This window comes from Pseudoliparis swirei, chromosome 16, assembly GCF_029220125.1.
Source record: "Pseudoliparis swirei isolate HS2019 ecotype Mariana Trench chromosome 16, NWPU_hadal_v1, whole genome shotgun sequence".
In the NCBI taxonomy this organism is placed as follows: Eukaryota; Metazoa; Chordata; class Actinopteri; order Perciformes; family Liparidae; genus Pseudoliparis; species Pseudoliparis swirei.
The window spans coordinates 5,052,327-5,077,850 of NC_079403.1; the positions used below are offsets into that span (position 1 = coordinate 5,052,327).

The following is a 25,524-nucleotide window of genomic DNA, read 5'->3' on the forward strand; positions in this document are numbered from 1 at the left end:
ATAACTTTCTTCCAGTGGACATCATCACTGTCCCACAGCGGCCGCCTAACCATCTAATTAAAGAGATCGGATTCAGCACAAAAAGCTAAATGTGTGTGTGTGTGTGTGTGTGTGTGTGTGTGTGTGTGTGTGTGTGTGTGTGTGTGTGTGTGGTACAGGTTGTTAAAGGAGCCGTTGTTTTTGGGCTGGAGTGGATCCCTGGACGGTGTTTGTGGAACCAGGGTGGCTCTTCCACAGGAAAACACACACATCCACACACACACATTCACAAGACCCGGTCTGTCCCGAACACACACACAGCTCTGTTCTGTTCGGCCCGGGAGCGAGCGACCCCCCCCCCACAGCTTCTCTCTCTAATGAGACCCATGTGGTGCCACAGGCATCGAGACATCATCACAGAGACGTTCTTCATGTCCCGGTGTCACATGCTCCTGGGCCTCTTATAGACACACAGAGGAAGTATTCTGCTCCTGTACTCACAGAAAAGTACGAGGACCACACTGGAGGAACACTGGCTTACTTTAGGGAACAGGCTGCAGCATTTAGGGGAATCTATTGGCAGGAGTGTCATATAATTATTCATCTGGATATAAGAGGTTTTTTTTGGTGATGGAGCAGGGTGCTCTGCAGAGAGGCCGACATGTTTTTACAGCCCCAGAACATGGGTGGAGTTTCAGGTGGGTGCAATATGCAATCTCACCACTAGATGTCGCAGATTCAACATACGAGCTAGACCTTTAAGTTAAAATATGTATTTATAATCAGGGAATGTACACAAAGTATCAAAAGTAAAAGTACTTAATTGAGAGAAAATATCCCTCTGAGTATGTATCATATTGTATGTATGTATGTGTGTATATATATATATATATATATATATTTATACATATATATAAATATACATATTTATACATATACAGGACTGTCTCAGAAAATTAGAATATTGTGATAAAGTTCTTTATTTTCTGTAATGCAATTAAAAAAACAAAAATGTCATGCATTCTGGATTCATTACAAATCAACTGAAATATTGCAAGCCTTTTATTCTTTTAATATTGCTGATTATGGCTTACAGCTTAAGAAAACTCTAAAATCCTATCTCATAAAATTTTAATATTTCCTCAGACCAAGTTAAAAAAGATTTATAACAGCTGAGTGTTTGTCAAGGCTCAGGAAACCCTTGCAGGTGTTTCGAGTTAATTAGACAATTCAAGTGATTTGTTTAATACCCTACTAGTATACTTTTTCATGATATTCTAATATTTAGAGATAGGATATTTGAGTTTTCTTAAGCTGTAAGCCATAATCAGCAATAAATCAGAATAAAAGGCTTGCAATATTTCAGTTGATTTGTAATGAATCCAGAATGCATGACATTTTTGTTTTTTTAATTGCATTACAGAAAATAAAGAACTTCATCACAATATTCTAATTTTCTGAGACAGTCCTGTATATATCAATATTTGTATATATATATCAACATTTATATATATATATATAAATATTTATACATATATAGAGATATATATATAGACTTATATATATATATACATATATATACATAGACATATACTTATATATATATAAATACATATATATATATATAGGTAATACAAATTTGTAAAATCTGCTTTTTTGATATTTCTCCTGAAGCACAAAAATGATAAAATTCTGAAATAGAAAAATGGACTCATCGTTTAGTACCCATTTTTAAGTACTGGGTATTTTCATTTATTAAAAAATCTTTTTATAACCAGAAACTATTACTTTAAGATAAAGTATAAGTGTAATGAAATGGAAGTATGTTTTGGCATTACGGAATGACCAATGAAAGGTGACGGCAGTGCGACTTAAATAGGGAACTGCTGCACATCTGGCCGCTTCAGGAGTTTCAATCCCGTGTCAGTTTCCTGACTCTACTGTAACATTTCACAAGGACGGCATCAAACAGACGACACACACTCCGAGGAAAGTGTGCTGCACCCTAATGTGGCATTTATGACTCAGAGAATGTTTATATACGACATATGCTGACGTTTATTAAGTATCTGGAGGAGACTTTTTAAGATGTTTGTGGTGAGAATGAACCAAAAAGAAAAAAGTTGATGCCTGGAAACCAAAACAATGAGCTAAAAGACACGAAAATAAACACACACACACACACACACCCTGCCCCACCCCCATTCCATTCATTCATTGATAAAATAACTTCAATTACTTATTATCTCTGCTCTAAGTTCCTCCAGGATCACATTAAATAGCATTAAATGACATTTCTTTCGCCCCTTCCACATCATTACTCAGAGATTTGGCTCCGTGATGATTCGGTTACATTTTGGGAATCAATGATCCACCTGAGCTTTCCTCAGGTCGGGTATTTATTGAAGACTCGGCTGAGTTGAGTCACTTTGACTCACTCACACTTCCCCTTGTGCCGGGATGAGAGACACTGGCACAACAATAATCATCATCATCATCACCACCATCATCATCATCACCATCAAGCAAGCCTGCATGACTCCACCCACTTTCAGAGCAGCTGACCTACCAGTTCCTGTAAGAAGTTGCCCCCCCCCCGCTGTCACCTCCTTCAAAGCCTCATTAGAGCGACCGGTCTCACCATAAAGCGACATGACAGCCTCCCGCTCAGCAGGACATCCCTCAGACATCCCTCAGACATCCTTCAGACGACCTTCAGACATCCTGTGTCTCTCACCTTCGCCATCTATCGCTCTCAGTTCCGTTTGACTACGACAGCTTTTTTTAAATCATTAAAATGAGTTTCTAATAAAGATTTCTACGCCTCCTGATTGGGTGAAATGTGCTTCTGAAACCTGCCAAGACTTCATGCCTTATGGGAAACACTCATTGCACTTTCTGTCAATAGTTTGGAATTTCAGGGTGAGTTTACCATCGTTAAAATAAATCGTGGTTTCTGGTGCTGCGGATACTTAAACGTTTTTATTTGCACGTTTTATCGGATATCTACATCGTCATGGTCTTAACATTTAGTGTAACTGAAGGTCTTTTTGTAGAAGGTCTGCAAAGAAAAAACTAAAGTATCTGCATCCCCAGAAACCACCGGGACGAAAGAAAATACGATTTTTTTGGGGGTTAATTTTGCGAAACTGACACTCAAATTCTTTTAATCCACGGATTTGACCATTTGAATGCAGAAAAAAAAAGAAAAAATTAAAGCTTATTAAGCATTTCCCCCCAAAAAACGTTATTCCTGGCAGCGAGACAGCCTTTAAAACGGTATTTTGTACATTTATTTTCCGACCACGTGAAACACACCACACACTGAACGGATGAGAGAAGAGGAAAGAAAAGAAAAAAGGATTGAAAGTAAAAAACGAACCAGACACGAGGGAGCAGCAGCAACAGAGACGCGTCCCTACCGTCCTCTCCTCCGGGTCGTTACACACACACAGGCGGAGCGGCGTACACCAGCGCCGGCAGCAGGAGACGGTGTGTGTGTGTGTGTGTGTGTGTGTGTGAGTGTGTGTGTGAAGATGGAAACGTCAGTGAAAAACTGGAAAACCTCTCCTCCTCCTCCCCCCCTTCTCTCCCTCCCTCTGCCGAGCTCTGACTTCTGCTTTGCTTGTCGAATCCCTGCAGGATGTGTGTGTGTGTGTGTGTGTGTATGTGTATGTGTGTGTGTGTCAACATAGAAAAAAACACTTCCTGTGCTGTAAAACAGAAACAGGGGAAGGGGAGGAGCCAAGGCCGGGACTTCCTTCCTCCACGTCTCAGGATACAATGATCACAGCATCAAAACATGCATGGAGTGAGTGAGTGAGTAAGTGTGTGTGCGTGTGTGTGTGTGTGTGTGTGTGGGGGGGGGGGGGGGGTCGTCTCACCTTGTCCCCCTCCGAGTCCACGTCCATGGAGCGCGGTCTGAGCCTGATGGGCTGGTCTTTGAAGATGTCGCCGAAGCCGAACCCTCGGATCTTCACAGGACACAATATTTAAAGGGACATTACTCTTTTAAAAAAACAGAAAATAGAAGGGGAAAAAAAAGTGAGAGAATCTGAGGTTTTGAGTTTCCCACGCTGACCCCTGGTGGCCCCGAGAGAGTGATGCTCTGTGTGTGGGCAGGAGGGAGGGTGGGGGGAGTGAGGGGGGGGGGGGTCATCAGCTGTATCAGGGGTTTGTGAATGAGTCACCACGGCGACGGCAGCATCGTCATCCGCGTGTTTCTCATCGTTTCTACACACAACGGACATTCGTCCCCCGCAGTCACACAAGCTGTTGGTTTATCCGGTCGTCCCCCAAACGGGGAAATTCATGCGGATGTCTTGACTGGGGGAGGGGGGGGGGGGATTTGCCTCAACCAATCAGGAGAGAGAAACCGTTCTCACGCTGATCAAAATAAATGTGACTGTTTTCAGGTGTTTGGTTATCCACGGCTTTCATGAATAGTCATAAAAAGAAAAGGTCATGACTCAGCATCTTTGAGTCAGTGTGGTTTTTATTATGCGTTTCTTAGACGCCTGAAATAAAATCTGTCAACACAAGGTTCAGTTATTTTATCGTTTTGTTCCACATATCTTTTTAAAAAAAATTTAAAAAGAGGCGGTTGCTCAGCAGTGGATAAATAAGCCGACAGGAAGTCATCCCGTGTGGTCAGTTTGTTTATTATCTTTTTGCTTCTGCATTCAGTCATAAAATAAATATTTAATTTGTCAAACTTGCTGAACAAAATGTACAAGTATCGTAAACAACTTTAGTTTAACTTCCTGTTGGCCTGCAGATGTACGTTGTCACTGCAGTAATAAATGTAGATAGGTAGCTATGGTGACGTCCTCATTCTTAAACCCTGCCTCCCGTAACTTCTAAATTCATCAATTATTTCTCCGACCGACCAATAGCAGCCAGCGGACGAATCAGAGACGTGGGAAGCAAAGCAGAAGTAATAATACTTGATGTACCGCAGCTTTTATTTGTCGCTACCACAAACAGCCGCTCACCTTTCCCCACGCGCAACTGGGTGAACTGTCCCTTTAAGCCTTAAAGGGACAGTTCACCCCCAGAATTTAAAAATAGATGTTTTTTTTCAATTCTTCTTTTCTTTCAGACTTTGTTGGCGAGCGGTTTCACGGAGGGAACTCGGGTTGAAAGAAAGTAGTTCCTCCATGAAACTGCGCACAGCAAGGTCTGTGGGTGGTCTTGAGCAACCGGGGGAGGGGAGGGGAGGGGGGGGGGGTCATGAAGTTTTGGCAAACTGGCTGCAGGGGATGGACACAAACGCAGACACGGGGAAACAGAAGGACGACGCAAGGTGAATTTAATAAACTAAAACATAAAAAACACACAGAGCTCTCAAGTCCAAAAAATGTGTAATTAAAAAATTATTAAAAACACAAACAGGTAATCCACAAAGACCGGCACACGGGATACAAACAGGCAGCGCACATACCAGGACTAGAAGCAGACGGACAAACACCAAGATGGGAGACACAAGAGGGGTTTAAATATACCGGCAGGTGCAGGTGATTAGACACAGGAGGATTCAATCAGGGGGCGGGGCTGACAATCAGGGAAAAAGGCGGGAAAACACAGGACTCAAGAAGCTAACACAAAATAAAAGAAGAAACACACTAATGCCATATGAATAATACACTGGAGGAAGAAGATATCTCTGCAACTCAATCGTAGACGTGATAAATAGCACGACACGGTAAGAGTAACACACATATTCTTGGTTTTTGGGTGTACTGTCTCTTTAAAAAATAAACCACGAGGCGTGGAGGAGATTTGAGTCAAACATGTGTGTGTTTGGGAAAATACTGAGCAGGGGGAGGGAGTGAGTACAGACATCTCATTATTTCTATTTTTCACTGTACAGCCTCTCTCTCTCTCTCTCTCTCTCTCTCTCTCTCTCTCTCTCTCTCTCTCTCTCTCTCTCTCTCTCTCTCTCTCTCTCTCTCTCTCTCTCTCTCTACAGGGCATTAGGATTTTTATGTTCTTCTTTTTGTTTTGCAGATCTAACAGAGTTCCAGCTCCAGGGCGGGACACATCTTGTCTGATGGTGGTCCTGATGACCAGGGTGAAGAATTTGTTGTTGTTTACACTAAATAAACAACGGTGGAGCGAAGAGGAGCAGAGAGTCAACAACATGAAGCATCCATTACCTTCTTGGGTTGAATCTCTCCTGAACCCGTCTCTGACCGGCTGTCGGCTCCATCGCTCTCACTGCCCGGGCTGTCCTTACCTACACACACACACACAGTCACAGAGACACATACACACACACACACACACAGGCACAGACACATACATACACACACACACACATGGACACAAACACACACAGACACACACACACATAGACACACATACATAGACACACACACACACAAACATACACAGACACACACAGAGACACACATACATACACACACACACACAATCCACAAGGCATTTTAACTTCTGCAAATGTATTTCCAGTCGAGTCGTGTTCATTATTTATAGTTTAATGTCATAATAATTAAAACGTGCTAAAACACGGTGCAGCTGATGTTATTTTTAATAAACGCCTCCCGCCATCTGATTGGCCGAGACTCACTGGTGCGGTTGCTGCGCAGCTCCTCCTGCGAGGTGTCCAGGGAGGACGTCTCCGACTCCGCCTGGACAACTTTGGTGAAGTTGGAGGGGAACATTCCGGACTTCCCATTCAGAAACCCCTCCCACCAGCCCTCCTCCACCTTAACACACACAAACACACGCACACACACACACACACACACACACGACCAGAAGATTTACACTGATATCTACAGAAGCACCCGACTCTCCAAAGAGGAAGCGGTTGTTTTCTCTTTTGAAGGTCAAGTTGCCCTGAAGGTCACATCAGGGCGTCTCACGCTATCCGTGAGTCGGCGTGCTTTTTCTGGCTATTCTGACCCACAATCCTTTGCGCCGCAGATGTATGAGCGAGAGGGTCAAAGTTCAAAAGGTGCAACGTAACGAGACAGTTGAGCGCATACAGCAGGACCACAAGCCCAACCACAAGTTCTCAGATCTTTTGCATCGGATTGAGTGAAAATCAAAGAATGTACTTCTTTTAATAATAATAATAATAATAATATATTTTTATAGCGCTCTTCAAAGTACTTAAAGTCGCTTTTTTTTTAACGGTGCCATTTTATTCAATTTTTTTTTAAAGGTGCCATTTATTTTATTTTTGAAAAGTGCCATTTTTAAAAAAAAAATTTTTTTAAAGGTGCCATTTATTTAACTTTTTAACGTGCCATTTTAGAAAAAAATTTAAAGGTGCCATTTATTTAATTTTTTTAACAGTGCCATTTTTTTTTTTTTTTTTTAAAGGTGCCATTTATTTTATTTTGAAAAGTGCCATTTACTTTTACTTTTTTTAAAGGTGCCATTTATTTAACTTTTTTAACGGTTATTTTATTCTCTACGGTGCCATTTAAAAAAAAATCTGTCCACTTGCTCGAACCCCATGGGGGGGCATTTCACCTCCGCCACAGGGGGGCATGAGTGAGTAACTTGAATTCAGCCGTGTACAAGCGACACGGTTTATTTATCGTCATCGTGCACACACTAAATAAACTTTTTTCTTTATTTCAGCTCCTCATATCTTTGATATTTGGATTAAATAATTATAACCGATATGGAATCTGGTCAGTGCCCTCACGACATTTTAATCTCTCGTCATCCACGTGTGTCCTAATGTTTAAAAAGAGATGACTGTGCTGAGAAAACATTTGTTTCTGTGTTTTCTGCACACCGGCCTTTTATGAAGCGTATATTTATTATTCGGCGACATCGCTCTTACCTCTGATATGATCTCCACGACATCGCCTATTTTCAGCTCCAGCTCGTCTTCATGCTGAGGCGCGTAGCTGAACGCCGCTTTACATCTCCGCTTACGGATCTGCTCTACTGCACACACACACACACACACGGAGAACAAGAGCACACACACACATATTTTAGGCTTACGTATGACATAATTGGCTCCCTCACTAATCCATAATCCAGGATTTACAGTTGGCGACAGGTGTTCACAGACTTATTAAAAGCCCTCATATCTTGAGAATAAAACGCTGACCTTTGACCTTTCATTTCGAGGACCTCCTAAACGACCAGCCCTGACACCGAATGCTTGTTTGTCTTCCACTCATTAGCTGCTCATTACTCTTGACTCATCCCACACCAGCTGGAGCTTTAAGACGAAGCCGTTCCTCTTGTGTCCACCAGGTGTCACCCCTCAAATTAAATGTAGTGTGTGCGTGTAAGGTATAAGATAAAAGATGTATTCTTCTCTAGATTACCACATAGGAATAAGAGTAAAAATATAGACATATATGAACAATAGAGTGTAAAGTATTAAGTGTATAAAAAGTAATACAACCACAAAATACAAGAGCGATAAAAGTAAGCACAGTAAAACATTCATAAAAATAGAAACACGAGTCAGAATATGAAATACATGAGAAGTAAATGATGGAGGAAGTATTCAGATGATTCAGTTTAGTAATAGTACTAATAACACATTGTTAAAATACTCCATTAAATGTTAAAATAATTTTAAAAGTATTTCGGAAAATGGGCTTAAAGTTTGTCATTTTTATATGAAATTGTTTTAATAAGTTTTGTGTCCATAACAAAGTAGAAGTAGCTCAAATTAGTAATTTACATTCGACGTGTGTATATTAAGTGTGTGTGTGTGTGAGTGTGTGTGTGTGTGTCTGTACGAGGAATGATTGACCCAAATCCTTCCTCACACTAATAGCATCCATGTGTGAAGACTTAAACCTGCCCGATGACTAACAAGTATGAACATGTGTGTGTGTGTGTGTGTGTGTGTGTGTGTGTGTGTGTGTGTGTGTGTGTGTGTGTGTGTGAGTGTGTGTGTGTGTGTGAGTACCTTTCCGGCCCGACCGTACGCTGACGTCCGACACGGGGCTGGCTCTCCCGTTGGAGAGGTCAGACCTGATCATGCTCGCCTGTCCTCCATCCCTCTTCCCCTCTTTCTTGATCTCCTACGGAGAGAGAGGAGGAAGAGGAGGTTAGTGGAGGAGGAGGAGGAGGAAGAGGAGGAGGAGGAAGAGGAGGAGGAGGAGGAAGGATGAAAAGATATAGATGGACGTTCAGGTGAGAACACAAAGTAAAATTCAATACAATAAAATATTTTCATAAGTCTCATGGGAACTGTGTAATATCAATATAAGAAGCTTTTCAAAGTAAAATACATATATAAATAATGTAGTTACAGCATAAGGGCAATATATGAATAATTAATATTGACACAATACCATGACGATGATGTGTAATTAATGTAGCGATCAGCAGAATAAATAACACAAAATATGACAGTCGAATGTATTTTGGGATGAATTTGACAAAATTCAGATAGAAAAACTCCCAAAGTGGAACAATAAGTAAAACAATAAGTCACTCAAATTAAAATGAAGAAAAAAGATAAGAAAAATGCCTCATAAAGACAAACAGCACATCTTATTACAAGATAAAGGATTATCTCATTTTATCTTATTGCCCCAGAAAAAAGAGGAAATTTATGCCGACATCAAAATAAAAAGTGCTTCTGCGTGAAATGGTTTTAGTCAAATGTACGAACTTTAATGTCGGCGGTAATAATGTTAAACACAAGTCAAACTAAATAGAATTAAATCGTCAACACAGCCGCCTAAAGATTCCCAAATTCCCAAATTCTTCGTCATGACTGAAATCTTTTTGTCATATTCTATAATTTTTTATTGCAAACACGTCTTTTATGGTTATTTGTGATGCAATAAAACGAGCTCATCAAAAAAGGCAAATGAGGTGTATTTTCTGCTTTAGAGGCCGGTGTCCCAGGTGAGGCTCACTGTTTACCTTCAGCTTGAACAAACACAAACACACAAACACACAAACAAACACACAAACACACAGAGCCCCCCCCCCCCCCCCATAACTCCGCCTCTCCGCCGGCACGACTTTCACTTGCGTGAAGATTCTCCAGCCAGCAGGAGAAAGTGATCCAGAGGAACACGACGAATCAACAAGGGGGCAGATGGGGAGACGACACACACACACACACACACACACACACACACACACTCACACTCACAGAGAGGTAGACATGGCGCCTCACGTCTCCCCTCCACATTCATCATGACGCTGTTTCATAAGGCCCGGCCCCCCAGTGGCCTCGTGAAACCAGTGGAGCACGCTGGTTTACTGACTCACACACACGCACAGCGCTACAAACACACACACACACACACACACACACACACACACACACACACACACACACACACACACACACACACACACACACACACACACACACACACACACACACACACACACACACACACACACACACACACACACACACACACACACACTGTCTGGACTCGACCTGAAAGAAAAACACCTTAATGAGACTCTGAGATCCGAAAATACCAACGAGAGAAGACGTTTCCTAGACAACAAGCGAAGCTCGTCTTGAGCCGAGAGACATTTCAGGAGCCACACGGGCCGGAGGCTGGACATGGCGCCGGAGGCCTTTTGGGGTTAAAAGGATAAAAAAAACTAATTTGGCTCCGAGCAGAGAAGAGATGAAAGGCCCCATTACAGTCTCACATGTGGTGTGTGCACACTTCTCCCAACAGGAAGTGATGGAGGGAAACTTCAAAGGATCCCCCCCCCCCCCCGGTCTGTGTCGCTCTGTCCATTCGCGCGCCTCACAGTTGCGTATTGATCAGACAAGAAGACACGCTTATCAACTCGATTACTATTGATCAAAACAGAACGAGGGTTCGGCTGTAGCCGACTTGAAACATACTATTGAGAACATATTCGCTGACATGCACCTGATGAACACAGTTTTTTTCGTTTTTTTCCTTTTTCCATCGCAGACTTTTTTTTGCCTTAAGACACAATCACACCAGACGCGACTATAAAATACGCAGCCGCACCAAAAACGCCTTGGCAAAAATGTGCCGGGCAAAACAGCGCGGTGCGCCTGTGGAGCGGACCTGCGTGCGCAACCAACCGTTGATTTTGGGTTCAAAAAAGAAGAAAAAAAAGAAAGGAAAGAGTACGGCGAACACCACCATCTATTCCATGAGTCGTGTCTCGATGGCGAGGCTTTCAGTTGCACTTCCGACCGAGCAGGAGTCAGTTTGAGTCGTGTTTAGATTTAGAATTATAAAGATCTTCGTAATTAAATACCGCTAATACAGGGCTCTCAAGTTTTGAAGACAGGCAAGAGTGACATTTCCATCAGCGCCCCCCCGCCCCCCCCCCCCGCAGAACGAAATGTTCTGATATTTTCGTCAGTCGCGCGCAATTCCAGGATGCTTTATTTTCATTGGTTGCTGGATTAAATTTTACGCAGATACGGGGTTTTTTCTGATTGGCTATTGTGTAGCCCATTTCTTTTTTTGGATTGGCTGATAAGTGGCTCCTCACAGCAGAACTCCAGGGGAGCGCTTGATTCCTTCACGGTGAGGGCAGCGCGGCCAGCTCTCGGCACATTAAAACAGTAAATAGCCGAGAGTTTTTTTCAGCGTGAGAAATACGATGTGTGGCGGGAGTGCGTGACTTCAGACCGAAATGCGTGAGTGTCACGCTCAATGCGTGAGACTTGAGAGCCCTGGCTAATATAATATATAATATGAGGTTCTCCTCGGGAAAACAGGACGGAAAGCCCGCCTCCTGCTTGATTCGATTGGCTGCATTGGCCGACTGTGACGTTGATGAGCGGCGCGCCTCCGCGCCTAAAGTTGAAAATATTTCAACTTTTAAGCACACCTGAAAAACGCAAGAAACCCGCGCCGCGTGGCATTTAAAAGGCGCGTCTGAAAGTCGCGCCGTACCACAGGGAATCAATGGTTTTGCGGGCTACGCGTTTTTGAGAGGCGCGTCTGGTGTGTTCGAGCCCTTAGGCGCTCGGAATTTGTCATAGGCGTTCGGGAAAACGGCTTAGGCGCTCGCCCAAATTCTCTATATGCAGGAAAAACCCTGCCCTCTAGGAGTGTGTGGCCATGTCCGCCCTCCGCCTGCCTTTTCTTATTTATGTTCATTCAGGACGTTTCTGGGTGTCGACGTATAGAAACCAGGTGCCGGGTCGAGAACACACGTCCAAGAAGACGACAAAAAGCGAAAAGGAGAAAGCTCGTTGTAAAACAGGTGGAATCTGGGTTTTTATTTCCGCCGCTTGCGAGCTACGCTAAATCTAACCGCGGAAAGAGGGCGTGGCTCGTGGTGTCGTAGCGCCGGGGGGAGGGGCCAAAACGCAACCGACGAAATCCTGCTCATCAAATTGTTGTGATGAGAAACCTCAACCTTTCTCCTCTCTATACATAATACATTCCTGTGTCTGTATTTGGACACAGCTAGGCTAACTGTTAGCCGCTGCAAAGCTAAGCTAATGGTTTCAGCCCTGTCTCTAAAATATATAATTCCCACACAATTTAACTGCATTGTGAATGTTAAAAAAGTAATTATTTTTCAGCCCTAGCTTGAAGGAACAGCGTGAGAGATTTAGTGACACCTAGTGGTGAGTAAGCAGATTGCAAGCGACACATTAAAACTGTTATGTTTTCGTCCTCTGCAGATTGACACGAGCCGACCTACGCAAAGAAGAAAAAAAAGAAGAAGAAAAAAACACGGACATTCGTTAGCCGACAGCTTTTCTTATTTTTTTCCGCGAGTGCTGGAGGAGAGGCGGCGTTTACGAGCTTTTTGGCTTCATGAACGCAACATACATCCTGACATCCATCTGGAGTCTGTTGAGGATGCCTGTTTTTAAATAATTCATGGGGCATAACGACGGCGTGGGGACTAACTGCTCCGCGCTCGGAGGCTTTGTTAGCGCTCGGGCCGCCGCGCTCTCCCGCGGGGAAATGTAGGCAAAGGAAGCCGCGAGGAAGAGGAAGACGTGATTCATCACATCTGAACAGGAAGCACCGGCTCCGTGCGTCACGTCTCTGCAGCTTTAATCAGCAAAAACACAGATTTGCTCGTCCTGACCTCTGACCTCTGACCTCAAGAAGAAGAAGAAGAAGGAGGAGGAGGAGGAGAAGAAGTCATTACATGAGCAGGAGGAGAACAAAAAGAGGAAGAAGTAGAAGAAAAAGAAGAAGAAGAAGGAGGAGGAGTAAGAAGTAGAAGAAAAAGAAGAAGAAGGAGGAGGAGGAGAAGAAACGGAAGAACAGTCATTAAATCAGGTGGAGAAGAAGAAGAAGGATGAGAAGAAGAAAAAAGAAGAAGAAGAAAAATTAGAACAGTCATGATATCAGGTGGAGAAGAAGAAGAAGAAGAAGAAGGAGGAGAAGAAGAAGAAGAAAAAGGAAAAGACAATACATCAGTTGGAGGAGAAGAAGAAGAGGAAGAAGAAGAAGGAGGAGGAGAAGAAGAAGAAGAAGAAGAAGAAGAAGAAGTAGGAGAAGAAGAAGAAAAAGAAGAACAGTCATTAAATCAGGTGGAGAAGAAGAAGGATGAGAAGAAGAAGAAGAAGAAGAAGAAGAAGAAGGAGGAGGAGGAGGAGGAGGAGAAGAAAAAGAAGAACAGTCATTAAATCAGGTGGAGAAGAAGAAGAAGGATGAGAAGAAGAAGAAGAAGACCGCCGCCACCACAGAAGAAGTCAAGTTGCTCCACCAAATGAAGGAGAACCTTCAGCGCGTGGTTCCTGTTTGGTGATTCAGCGCCATGACGGCTCTTTAGCTTCAACGTTAAAAACCGTTGATTAGCAACACCTGCTCGTCTCGGATGATTGCAGCGCATCCCGTAAAACACACGCCGCGGGGTCCTCCTCCGATCGCAGCCCGGTCGTCTTTAGAAAGTGTCCTTGGACTGGAGCGGCAGCAGCTGAGAGCAGACGTCGACACGCTCTGCAGATATCATCAGCGCGAAGAGCCGAGCACTCAATCTGTTCCTTAGATAAGAATCAGTGGAGCTGGTGGGACAGACGAAAGCTGCCGCCGGCCTCGGCTAAAACACGCTAGCTAACGCATCCGCAAATCTCGTGACTCCCCCGTTACCCAAACGTCCTCAATTAGCAAAAAAAAAAGAAAACATCTTTTAAACTTCATGTATTGCCCTTCACCTAAATAATATCAGTCGTACCAGTTGTCAGGTGGGGGTTTGCTTGCATACCATTGCTTCCTGTGTCCCTCCTTTCAAACCGTCTGTCCACATCCCCCCCACTTCCTACACACACACACACACACACACACACTCACATTCATCAGCGTTGCAAAAGCGTAATGCCACTGATTCCCATAACTGCAGTCTTGTGACACACCAGTCTGGTATTACTGCATTACTCACACACACACACACACACACACACACACACCTGTCAGTGGGACTTCATGGGGTCCAGTGTCCCGGCTCCCTGACAGCTCCAGAGAGCCGTGACATTCAGATGAAGCCGGGCTGCGCGGTCCTTCTTCAGCGCTGCTCTCTGCCTTTGTCTGGCGGTACTTTTCTACTTCCCCTCACGGTACGGTGAGCAACCCCCCCCCCCCCTCATTACCGCTGGGTGGAAAGCCTCCCCATCGCCCCGAGGACGCGGGAATTAGAACTAACTCATGATTTCATTATCGTTGTATCTTTCAATTACTTTCTCAGGTAGTCAGCTAATTGTTCAGCCGATATGAAATATAATAAACTCTTCCAATTATCCACCGCATGATCCCAGAGCTCAAAGTGTCGTCTTCGAATGTCTCGTTCGGAAACCAGCACGTATTTTGCATTTGAGCAATTTTGCCTCAACAACTATTTAGACTAAAAATCCAAAATGCTGCTCGTCTTTCTGGCTCTGATTTCACGAGCAAATAATTTAGACTTTGAAGATTAAATATCATTTTCCTCATAGAAAACACCCGTGTTTACCCCGAGTGTTGACAGGCTTGTGTCACTCTGGCAGTGTGTGTGTGTGTGTGTGGGGAGCTAAAACCTTTGGCGGAACGCTTTCAATCTGATAAGACAGCTCGGTTTACCAAGACTTTAAAGTTAGAAAGAGGAAGTCATGAGATGTGCAGAAGTTACACGCCGACCGACATATTTAGCTTCCTTTTAAAAGCCGTGTCATTGTTTCCATCGCCGCCGGCTGAGGACGGATGAGCGACCAGGGGAGGCTCTTAATGTCCTGACCCTGACTCTTAAAGTTCAAATTTCAAAAAAATCATAAAGCCGGTCCATAAATACTGTGAAAGCATCGTATTTAGAAAATATGCCGTCACGACTCTGCAATGCATCAGCTGACAGGAAGTAAGCAGGGACCTAAGCTGTCGTCGAGAGGGCTAAAACCGGGTTAAAGCCGGGTTAAAGCCGGGCTAAAACCGGGTTAAAGCCGGGTTAAAGCCGGGCTAATGCTGGGTTAAAGCCGGGCTAAAGCCGGGTTAAAGCCGGGCTAAAGCCAGGCTAATTCTGGCGTTCCTGGAGCGCCTGAGAGCGAGAAGAGGAAATGTGTGTTGTGACAACTCACCCTGACAAAGTTATCCGGGAACAGGCCCCTGCGTCCGCCCAGCTCGCCCTCCCACCATCCTCCGTCGTCCCTCCGTATGTTCACGATGATGTCGCCCACCGCCAGGCCCAACTCATCGTCCTGCTGAGCCTCATAGTCGAACTCCACCACGGCCTCCACTGAGAGGAGGAGAGAGGGAGAGGAAGTGTTATAAACCGCAATCAAACAAAAGGTTGACACGGCGGAGGCTGTTGTTTACTCTCTGGCGCGGTGGTTTTTATTGTGAGGATTCTGTGGATTTTCCTTTTTATTGACTCAAAACTGAAATGTGGAAGACAACAAGAACAACTGAATGCTATTTACTCTGAGCCGCAACCCTGCAGAGTGGAAGTAAACAGGATTTCATTTCCTCTTTTCTGATTCCAATTTTCGAATGTACCGAAAACAATAAAAAGCAATAAAAGTTGGAACTTCCTGCGTGTTCATGTAACGCTGTTACAGGGAGCGATAAGAAGGCCGCTTGTTCGTCTCCAACGTTGTTTTAGGTCGTTTTTTTAAACGCTGCCCGCAATCGTGACACATAACCTCACGTTAAGTCATTGTTGTTCATTATGGTAACTATGACGACAAAGTTCAACGGTGATTTTGAAGGCCTTTGAAAGGAACACACGATTTATGACGGACGACATATGATAGGCCCTTTGATGTGAACTTGTTGCAAAGAACCCTTGCAGAACCTATTTATTCTGTTTTCTAACATAAAACCCTGCATCCCTTACATCCGTTTGATAATTTACAGTTTTCTCCGTATTTCCCCCCCCCCACCCGTGCGATCGGAATAACATCCACCCGGCGACTGCGTATGGATGTGTGCATATCACGTGCACAATTGCATACGTGCACAATCCTACACCGCGGTTAATAAAGCCACAAAATGGCTTCGATAATTACCGTCACTTTTAATTAACTGTTCTTTCAATCAGCATTAAAGCGACTTCCTGCAGACGACCATCTTTTTTCCAGTGTGACGAGATGCCGATGTTTCTGTCGTAAACAAATTTAAAGAATACAATGCAAATCAACATCTAATCACTGATGGCGACACGGAGCATAAACGCTGCACACGGTTGCTGCGCGAGGCCGTAAACCGGGCAGATAACAGCGTACGTCTATCGTCTGCCTTGTCACCGCTAACGAGGGAAGAGAGTTATCGCGCCCTTTACGGGCCGCTGGAAGTGCTTCAATGTAAAATATGATAACAGAACCATCCCTAAATGGCACGCATGCACCGGGGCGGATGCGTATACTCGGAAAAATGCACTGAATGTGTCATGTCACATAGCTCTAAACATTTGCATTTATCTATATATTGTGTCTACTCTGTGTTTAAACTGTGTGCGCAGCTAAAGGAGGGGGGTTGAAGGCGGCGGGCGAGTTTTGGGGGGTTGGTAACCATGGGAACAACAGCATAAAAGGGGTATCTATGACTCACACTCACTGGATTCCTCCCCTCACCCACATGTGTACACTGGATAACATACACAGAAAAGTTGTGTCACACGTCAACAGGCAAACGACCCAAAAATGAGGAAACTGGCCCCGAATCGACCGCGTGACCACGTGACAGCAGTTTGAGTGTAAGGTCAGGCCGAGGAGAGAGGAGGACGTGGCGCAAATGGCGTTTTTCTTTTGACTTGTGGTGTTTTCTTAAAGGAAGTGGCACATCTTCTGAGCGTGGCAGTGCGGAGGGTTTGTCTTATGTCGGAAAGGAGAAGCGGTGAATTGAGAGCTTGTGGCAGTCGTCGTGCAACGCCACCTCTCGCAAGCGCGTCTGAGTGGCCGCGTCCCGCCCACCCGTCCACGTCAGTCAACGAGACAGACACCATCGAAGAAGAAGAAGAAGAAGACAAAGAAGAAGACGACGACAGCTTGTGGCAAGTTGAAAGGGACGCGGAGGTAACGCCACTGCGGGGCTCTAGAGTGGAGCTCGGTGTGGTGTGAAGCGGCGCAGGAAGTGGGGAAGTGAGCCTTGCGATGGATGAACACTGAATACGACGATGCAAACCAGCAATGCACGTTTTAAAGCAATGTAGTGCACTGCAAGGCAATATAAACACTGTTTTGCATCAAGGTGCATCAATGAATTGATATTTTTTCTCTCCCATTAAGGCACCAAAACCATCAATGAATTTATTTTAGAGTAAAAAAAGAAGAAACAAAACTTCTGTGCAGCCAAATCCTGATATAGCTCCTTCCATTCTCATCCAAGAGCTATTAAAAAGCGTGTCATTACCACGAGCACACACACTGTAGTTTATCTCGACTCAGTCTCACATGCACCGTCCACCGGCTTTAAATAAATACTCACGCAAATACACGGCTGAAATTAGCCCCCGACAATATTTTACTCGTATTCAAGTGATGTTTGCAAAGAAACGGAAACAAGGGGGGGATGGGGGGCTCTGCACGGTCAGTGCACACGCTCCACATTGCATGTCGAGAGGCCATCACAGTGCGTGCAGAATCAAGATAAGCAGAATGAAAAAGCAGCCGGGCTTAATACGAGGTGTAGATGGAGTAGCAGTGACTAACCAACGGAGAATAGACCGAGCGGCTCTAAAAAGCTAATTAATGAGTCTCGTTTGGCTCGTTGTGGTGATTTGATGGCCTACTCCTTTACTTCAGCGACATGGTTCAGCCCCATTAGCTATAATATCCTCCTGGGTTTGTCCAACAGCAAAGTGAGTGACTAGCTGATAGAGGAAGTTACAACATCAGCTGTTTCTCAGGAGTTGGCGGAGGGCGAACGTTAGACATCCGTCAGACGGACTCAAACAAGACTCCCCAGATGAACGCCGTTGCTCGATGGCGGCGTGTATTTGCTACCAGGTGTGTGATTAAATGAAATAGGCGTATACGTCTGGATCAAATGGGTCGGAGAAAGCAAGAGAACATGTTTGGACCTCACGGAGAACATTCATGTTTGAGCTGTAATAGGCGTGAAAAGCAAAAACTAGCTTATTGTAAGCTTCATGGTAGCTTCATAGTAACTTCATGGTAGCTTCATGGTAGCTTCATAGTAACTTCATGGTAGCTTCATAGTAGCTTCATAGTAGCTTCATGGTAACTTCATGGTAGCTTCATAGTAGATTCATAGTAACTTCATGGTAGCTTCATAGTAGCTTCATAGTAACTTCATGGTAGCTTCATGGTAGCTTCATAGTAGCTTCATGGTAACTTCATGGTAGCTTCATAGTAACTTCATGGTAGCTTCATGGTAGCTTCATAGTAACTTCATGGTAGCTTCATAGTAACTTCATGGTAGCTTCATGGTAGCTTCATGGTAGCTTCATAGTAGCTTCATAGTAGCTTCATAGTAACTTCATGGTAACTTCATGGTAGCTTCATGGTAGCTTCATGGTAGCTTCATAGTAGCTTCATAGTAACTTCATGGTAACTTCATGGTAGCTTCATAGTAGCTTCATGGTAGCTTCATAGTAACTTCATGGTAGCGTCATAGTAACTTCATGGTAGCTTCATAGTAACTTCATGGTAGCTTCATGGTAGCTTCATAGTAACTTCATGGTAGCTTCATAGTAGCTTCATGGTAGCTTCATAGTAACTTCATGGTAGCTTCATAGTAACTTCATGGTAACTTCATGGTAGCTTCATAGTAGCTTCATAGTAACTTCATGGTAGCTTCATGGTAACTTCATGGTAGCTTCATGGTAGCTTCATAGTAACTTCATGGTAGCTTCATGGTAACTTCATGGTTGCTTCATAGTAACTTCATGGGAGCTTCATGGTAGCTTCATAGTAACGTCATGGTAACTTCATGGTAACTTCATAGTAGCTTCATAGTAGCTTCATAGTAACTTCATGGTAACTTCATGGTAGCTTCATAGTAGCTTCATAGTAACTTCATGGTAGCTTCATAGTAGCTTCATGGTAGCTTCATAGTAACTTCATGGTAGCTTCATAGTAACTTCATGGTAACTTCATGGTAGCTTCATAGTAACTTCATGGTAGCTTCATAGTAGCTTCATGGTAGCTTCATAGTAACTTCATGGTAGCTTCATAGTAACTTCATGGTAACTTCATGGGAGCTTCATGGTAGCTTCATAGTAACGTCATGGTAACTTCATGGTAACTTCATAGTAGCTTCATAGTAACTTCATGGTAGCTTCATGGTAGCTTCATAGTAACTTCATGGTAGCTTCATGGTAGCTTCATAGTAGCTTCATAGTAGCTTCATAGTAACTTCATGGTAGCTTCATAGTAGCTTCATAGTAACTTCATGGTAACTTCATGGTAGCTTCATAGTAACTTCATGGTAGCTTCATGGTAGCTTCATAGTAACTTCATGGTAGCTTCATGGTAGCTTCATGGTAGCTTCATAGTAACTTCATGGTAGCTTCATAGTAACTTCATGGTAACTTCATGGTAGCTTCATAGTAGCTTCATAGTAGCTTCATGTTAGCTTCATGGTAGCTTCATAGTAGCTTCATAGTAGCTTCATGGTAGCTTCATGATTGCTTCATAGTAGGTTCATGGAAGCTTCAAAGTAGCTTCATAGTTGCTTCATGGTAGCTTCATGATGTCCACCATTGTGCCTGTCCCCAAACACCCCAAGGTAACCTGCCTGAATGACTGGAGACCCGTAGCCCTCACCTCGATTGTCAGTAAATGCTTCGAGAGGTTGGTCAAGGACTTCATTTGTTCCATGTTGCCTGCCACGCTGGACCCATGGCAATTTGCATATCGTCAAAACAGATCCACCGACGACGCAATTGCCATGGCACTTCACACCGCCCTTTCCCACCTGGAGGGGAGGAACTGTTGTGTGCGAATGCTGGTTGTGGACTACAGCTCAGCGTTCAACACTATTGTTCCCGCCAAGCTCGACACCAAGCTCAGAGGTCTAGGCCTGCACTCTACCATGTGCAGCTGGATACTGGACTTCCTGTCGGGCCGCCGCCAGGTGGTGAGGATGGGCGGTACCACCTCAGAGCCGCTGACCCTCAACACGGGAGCCCCTCAGGGATGCGTGTTGAGCCCTCCTCTACTCCTGTACACCCACGACTGCACGGCCATGCACAGCTCCAACGTCATCATCAAGTTTGCTGACGACACAACAGTGTTGGGGCTGATCACCGACGACGACGACGAGACAGCCTACAGGGAGGAGGTTGGATCACTGGTACAGTGGTGCCAGGAGAACAGCCTCGTCCTCAACGTCAAGAAGACCAAGGAGCTGATCGTGGACTACAGGAAGCGGAGAGGAGAGCACACCCTCATCTCCATAGACGGAGTTGCAGTAGAGAGGGTCAGCAGCTTCAAGTTCCTCGGCGTGCACATCTCCGAGGACCTCACATGGACCACGCACACCACTCACGTGGTGAAAAGGGCCCAACAACGCCTGTATTTCCTTAGGCGACTGAGGAAATTCAACATGGCCCCCGCATCCTCAGAACATTCTACACCAGTACCATCGAGAGTGTTCTGACAGGTTGCATCACCGTCTGGTACGGGAACTGCACCGCCCTGGGCGTAGGGCACTACAGAGGGTGGTGCGGTCGGCACAGTACATCGTTGGAGGTGAGCTTCCTCCATCCTGGACATATACACCAAGCGGTGCGTGGCCAGGGCCAAACGGATGATGAAAGACAATAACCACCCGGCCACAAACTGTTCACCCTTCTACCGTAAGGCAGGCGATACCGCGGTATCAAGTGCCGCACAAACAGACTGAGGGACAGCTTCTTCAGTCAGGCCATCAGGCTGCTGAACAAGGACTGAGACCCTCATTAACACTATACACCAGAACATATTCTGTGAATATCTATGGCCATGGTGTATATTTTATTACATTGTTTATATATATATTGTATGTATATACATATATATATATATATTGTCTCAAAAAAGTGTATATTTTATTACATTGTTTTATATATATATATTGTCATGATGTATATTCTATTACATTGTTTTATATATATATTGTTAATACTTTCTTCTTTTTTTGTGTGGATATTGTATAGTTTATTCTCATTCTTATTCTTTTTTTAGTCTGCTACTGCTGTCGGGTGTTTTGCACATAAGAATTTCACGAACCGATTATACTTGTATAAAAGGGGATGTGACAATAAAAACTTGAAACTTGAAACTTGAAACTTGATTGCTTCATAGTAGCTTCAAAGTAGCTTCCTAGTAGCTTCATGGTAGCTTCATGGTAGCTTCATAGTTGCTTCATGGTAGCTTCATGATTGCTTCATGGTAGCTTCAAAGTAGCTTCCTAGTAGCTTCATGGTAGCTTCATAGTAGCTTCATGATTGCTTCATAGTAGCTTCATGGTAGCGTCAAAGTAGCTTCATAGTAGCGCACTCATCCAAGTTTCCCACCCACACGTCCAGTTGTAGCCTCATAGCTAGCTAGCTACTTTCAAGTATGGTGATGCCAATGCTGGTTCCAGCTTCTCAAATATGATGATTCGCTTCTTCGTTTCATATCATATATGACGATACATTATATATCTCGATTTTCTAAACTGTTGGTGGGAAAGATACGTCACTTGTGCAAGTTTACTGGGAGGGCGGGGACAAAATGATGAATGGAGAAATCAATCAGCCCGTTGCAGCCTTACTTGCACACACTTAATAATCGGCGCATGTCTAAAGTGACGGACAGATCGGCCTTTGGAAGACAAAAGACCAGATATCTCAAAGCCTGCAGACAAAAACCAAAACGCCCACTCAAGTTGGTTCGAGAGGCAAACTCTCACACAGGAACCGAGATGGACGTGTGGCGTCCGCCGTGCAGCCGCAGTCAGTTTAGATAAGAGGAAACTATACGCACACAAGCCGAGCTCCGGGGGGAAAAAAGCCACGCTGACGTCGCTCAGGTTTTTCCGCAGCGTGTTTATCGTTTCCCGTGGCTGATGATGCCAAGAGCAGCTGTGTGTTTTATGTCTGTAAAACATTCAAGCTGGACTGGAGCCCACTGGGAGACAAAAAAGCCTCCCACTCCAACTGTGGACCAGACCACAGACTTCAGCACATTCTCCCACATAAATAAAAAAGAAGGAAAATTCCAACTATTCTCTGCTCGACATCGTCGCTCTGTTTCAATGTGTTTGTACGACCTGCATTGGATATTTCGAATTCCCATAATGCCTTTCGATGACCCCAGATAAGATGTGTCTGTGTGTATTCAGGGAGACACAGCGACATACAGGAAATAAATGTATTTTGGTCCCCTTGTCTTTCTATCTGTGAAACTCAACTCAACTCATGTCCACCAGTAGAACGGTTGAATCTCAAGATCTGAAAGATCTGTTGCTACAGAATTATTGCAGAAAGCTAAATTATGTCCCATAATGTCATGTAAAACATTAAAAAGGTTCCCTTCTGCTTTTTAATTGAAGCTCTTTATTTAATATCTTGTGCAGCGTCAATATGCACTTTATTTAACATATTCTCAACCAAATACGAATGTTCTGCCGTAGAGTTTGATGCGTATAATGTTTCACAGAGCCGTCGTGGTAGACGGCATTATGTTCATAGATTTATCTCCTACTCCGTCCGCCTCGTGTTTGTAAATGGGGAGAGAGAAATTCAATATAGTCCAGCGCAACGCCGCCTTGAACTCAGGAGTGAAATATGAACCATACCCCGGAATAAATGTTGGCATTTGTACGTTTTTACAATGTTGTACGTCAGAGCGAGTGATTCACGACAACAGGCGTCACGCACAGCAATACAGGGAGCAACCGTTATTAAAAGTTACGTGGTAAAATATCCTGTATAACTTAAATACAACGCAAGACTTTCACACAGGAGAACGCTGTTTGTGTTGATAAAACAAAAGTAAACGTTGACTTTACGCTACGTGAAGTTGTTATGCTTATTAGCTAAAGTTACGTAAGAAGAATACGCTAAGGGTTGTTGTTATTTAGTTACTATTTCACACATAAACCATAATCAGGCGATTGAGATCATAATAAATAAGTCCGAAGTAGAGTCATCTTATTTTTCGCAACCAGAGGAGTCGCCCCCTGGTGGAAGTGAGAAAGAATGCACATCTAAAGGCTCGTTCCGCATTGGCGTTACTTTTTAAGACCCACAAGTTTTTCGCTTTGTTTCCGCAATCGTGATGCGAGGATGATATGAACCGTATTCAAGAAACATATGTTGTATTATATTTATATTATATTATATATTATATTTCAGAAACGTCCACCTTCAACATTTCAGGGTTTGCAGAAAATCCAACACAGCCGCAAGAATTTCTTCCGAAGCTGAACATTATAAAATGTTTTGTTTAGATCGTACAGGTGTACCTAATAAAGTGGCCACTGGTGGAATATCATAAATTAGAGTTTAAAAATCACAGACAGAGAGGGCGACTTATTCCTCCTCTACACGTGGATGGATTAACTCACGTGACACCCTCACAACCGTCACCGCCATCTTTCTGTGCATTATTTAACCTTTTAGACTCAAGAAGGGATGTGAACCCCGGGGGATGTAACATATGAAGATATACAAATAGGTTTGGATGAGACCTGTTTAGAGGTCCTTGTAATTTCCATTCCACGCTCTAATCAGTGGTGCATATTACAGCCAATTTTTCAATAAATTAAGAAACCACAGTAGCCACACAGTGAATCTGATAAAGGCCTGTGGGGGAAAGCGCCTGCTCTTCCCTGTTAATCATCCAGCCTTGACAGTTGTTTATAATTGTGTGTGTGTGTGTGTGTTTCCCTTGAGTCTTGCCGTGCATTGTTCGTTGACATGCACAAGAGACAGATGTCCAATAGGAAGTATATGCATGAGAGTGAGATTGCATTGTGTTGAAGAACATTCATTTAATTATCAAATTATCCAAAGGAATGCATCATCTCAGATGGAAGAAGATAAAAAGTAGCATGGCAAAAAAAGAAAGAGGGGTGGGGGGGGGGGGGGGGTTGTGGCCTAAATGGAAATAATTGGCAAACGTGCACATGCACTTAATTCATCGATTACTCGCCCATCAGTTAAGTGTCACGTGTGTGGAGCAGTGAAATGATGCCGAGGAGGAGGAGAGGAATGCCACAGTCAGGCCTGTTTGAGTCACACACACACAGAGAGAGAGCGAGAGAGAGAGAGAGAGAGACACAATGGGCAAAACAGACACAGGGTGAATGTAAACGTGTCAACATCTGCAACTCGTCAATGTGACCCGACGATTTCCCTGAAATCTCCCTCGCCGCCCACACACCCACGCGCAGCTTTTTGACTCATGAATAACGCATCGGGAGCGCTGAGAAACGCCACACACACACACACACACACACACACACACACACACACACACACACATACACACACTCAACACATACAATATCCAGCGCGGTCACTTGCAAACAGCTCGCCGATGTCATGAAGCGACGTCAGAGCAGAGGGGAGGTTGAGAGGGAAGGAAAGGAAGGAAGGGAAGGAAGGAAGGAGAGAATTAAGGCTGAACCGCCGCGCGCATCTGGACCGCGCGTGTATTCATTCCTGCCCATCCAGATGCGCAAAAGGCGCCGGAGGCTCTTTTAAAAAAAATTGATTAGGGCATCCTCTAAAACTCAAAGCACCCGGAAACACGCGCCGCGTCTCACCCATTGATGTGTCCCGGTGTGCCGGTCGCGCTCCTGCAGGCTGCTCGGTACCGGGGAAGCTGGTCGTGAGAGCCCCAAACCTCCTGCTCGAGTCACTCCGCTAAAGCAGCGCCGAAACGGGAGGAGCGTCAGATGAAACCATATTCCTTCCTCTTTCTCTCTCTCTCTCTCCCCCTCTCTCTCTCTCCCTCTCTCTCCTCTCCCTCTCTCTCTCTCTCTCTCCGATGACACGGCACAGGAGGCAGAGCGAGGATCCAGAAAACGGAAAAGTGCATTCGAACAAATCTCTCTCTCTCCCTCTCTCTCTTTCTCTCTCTCTCTCTCTCTCTCTCTCTCTCTCTCTATCTCTCTCTCTCTCTCGTTGCCTTCAGGTGCACCGCGTAAAGTCCGACTTCCCCATTGCCCCCCCCCCCCCCCCACC

General features: G+C 44.4%; 1 protein-coding gene across 2 annotated transcripts in view; it reads right to left on the bottom strand.

Annotated features, from left to right (window-relative positions):
• The window catches only part of sh3kbp1 (SH3-domain kinase binding protein 1), a 34,311-nt gene extending 9,055 nt beyond the window's left edge, over positions 1-25,256 (bottom strand). For both annotated transcript variants that reach the window (XM_056433654.1, XM_056433653.1), the window contains exons 1-7: positions 25,104-25,256; positions 15,479-15,636; positions 8,900-9,014; positions 7,805-7,911; positions 6,572-6,710; positions 6,138-6,217; positions 3,864-3,953 (exon numbers count right to left, since the gene is read on the bottom strand). In XM_056433654.1, coding sequence (XP_056289629.1) covers positions 3,864-3,953; positions 6,138-6,217; positions 6,572-6,710; positions 7,805-7,911; positions 8,900-9,014; positions 15,479-15,636; positions 25,104-25,107 — 693 coding nt within the window. In that variant the 5' untranslated portion in view covers positions 25,108-25,256. The remainder of the gene's footprint in view (positions 1-3,863; positions 3,954-6,137; positions 6,218-6,571; positions 6,711-7,804; positions 7,912-8,899; positions 9,015-15,478; positions 15,637-25,103) is intronic.
• Positions 25,257-25,524: the final 268 nt, after the last annotated feature.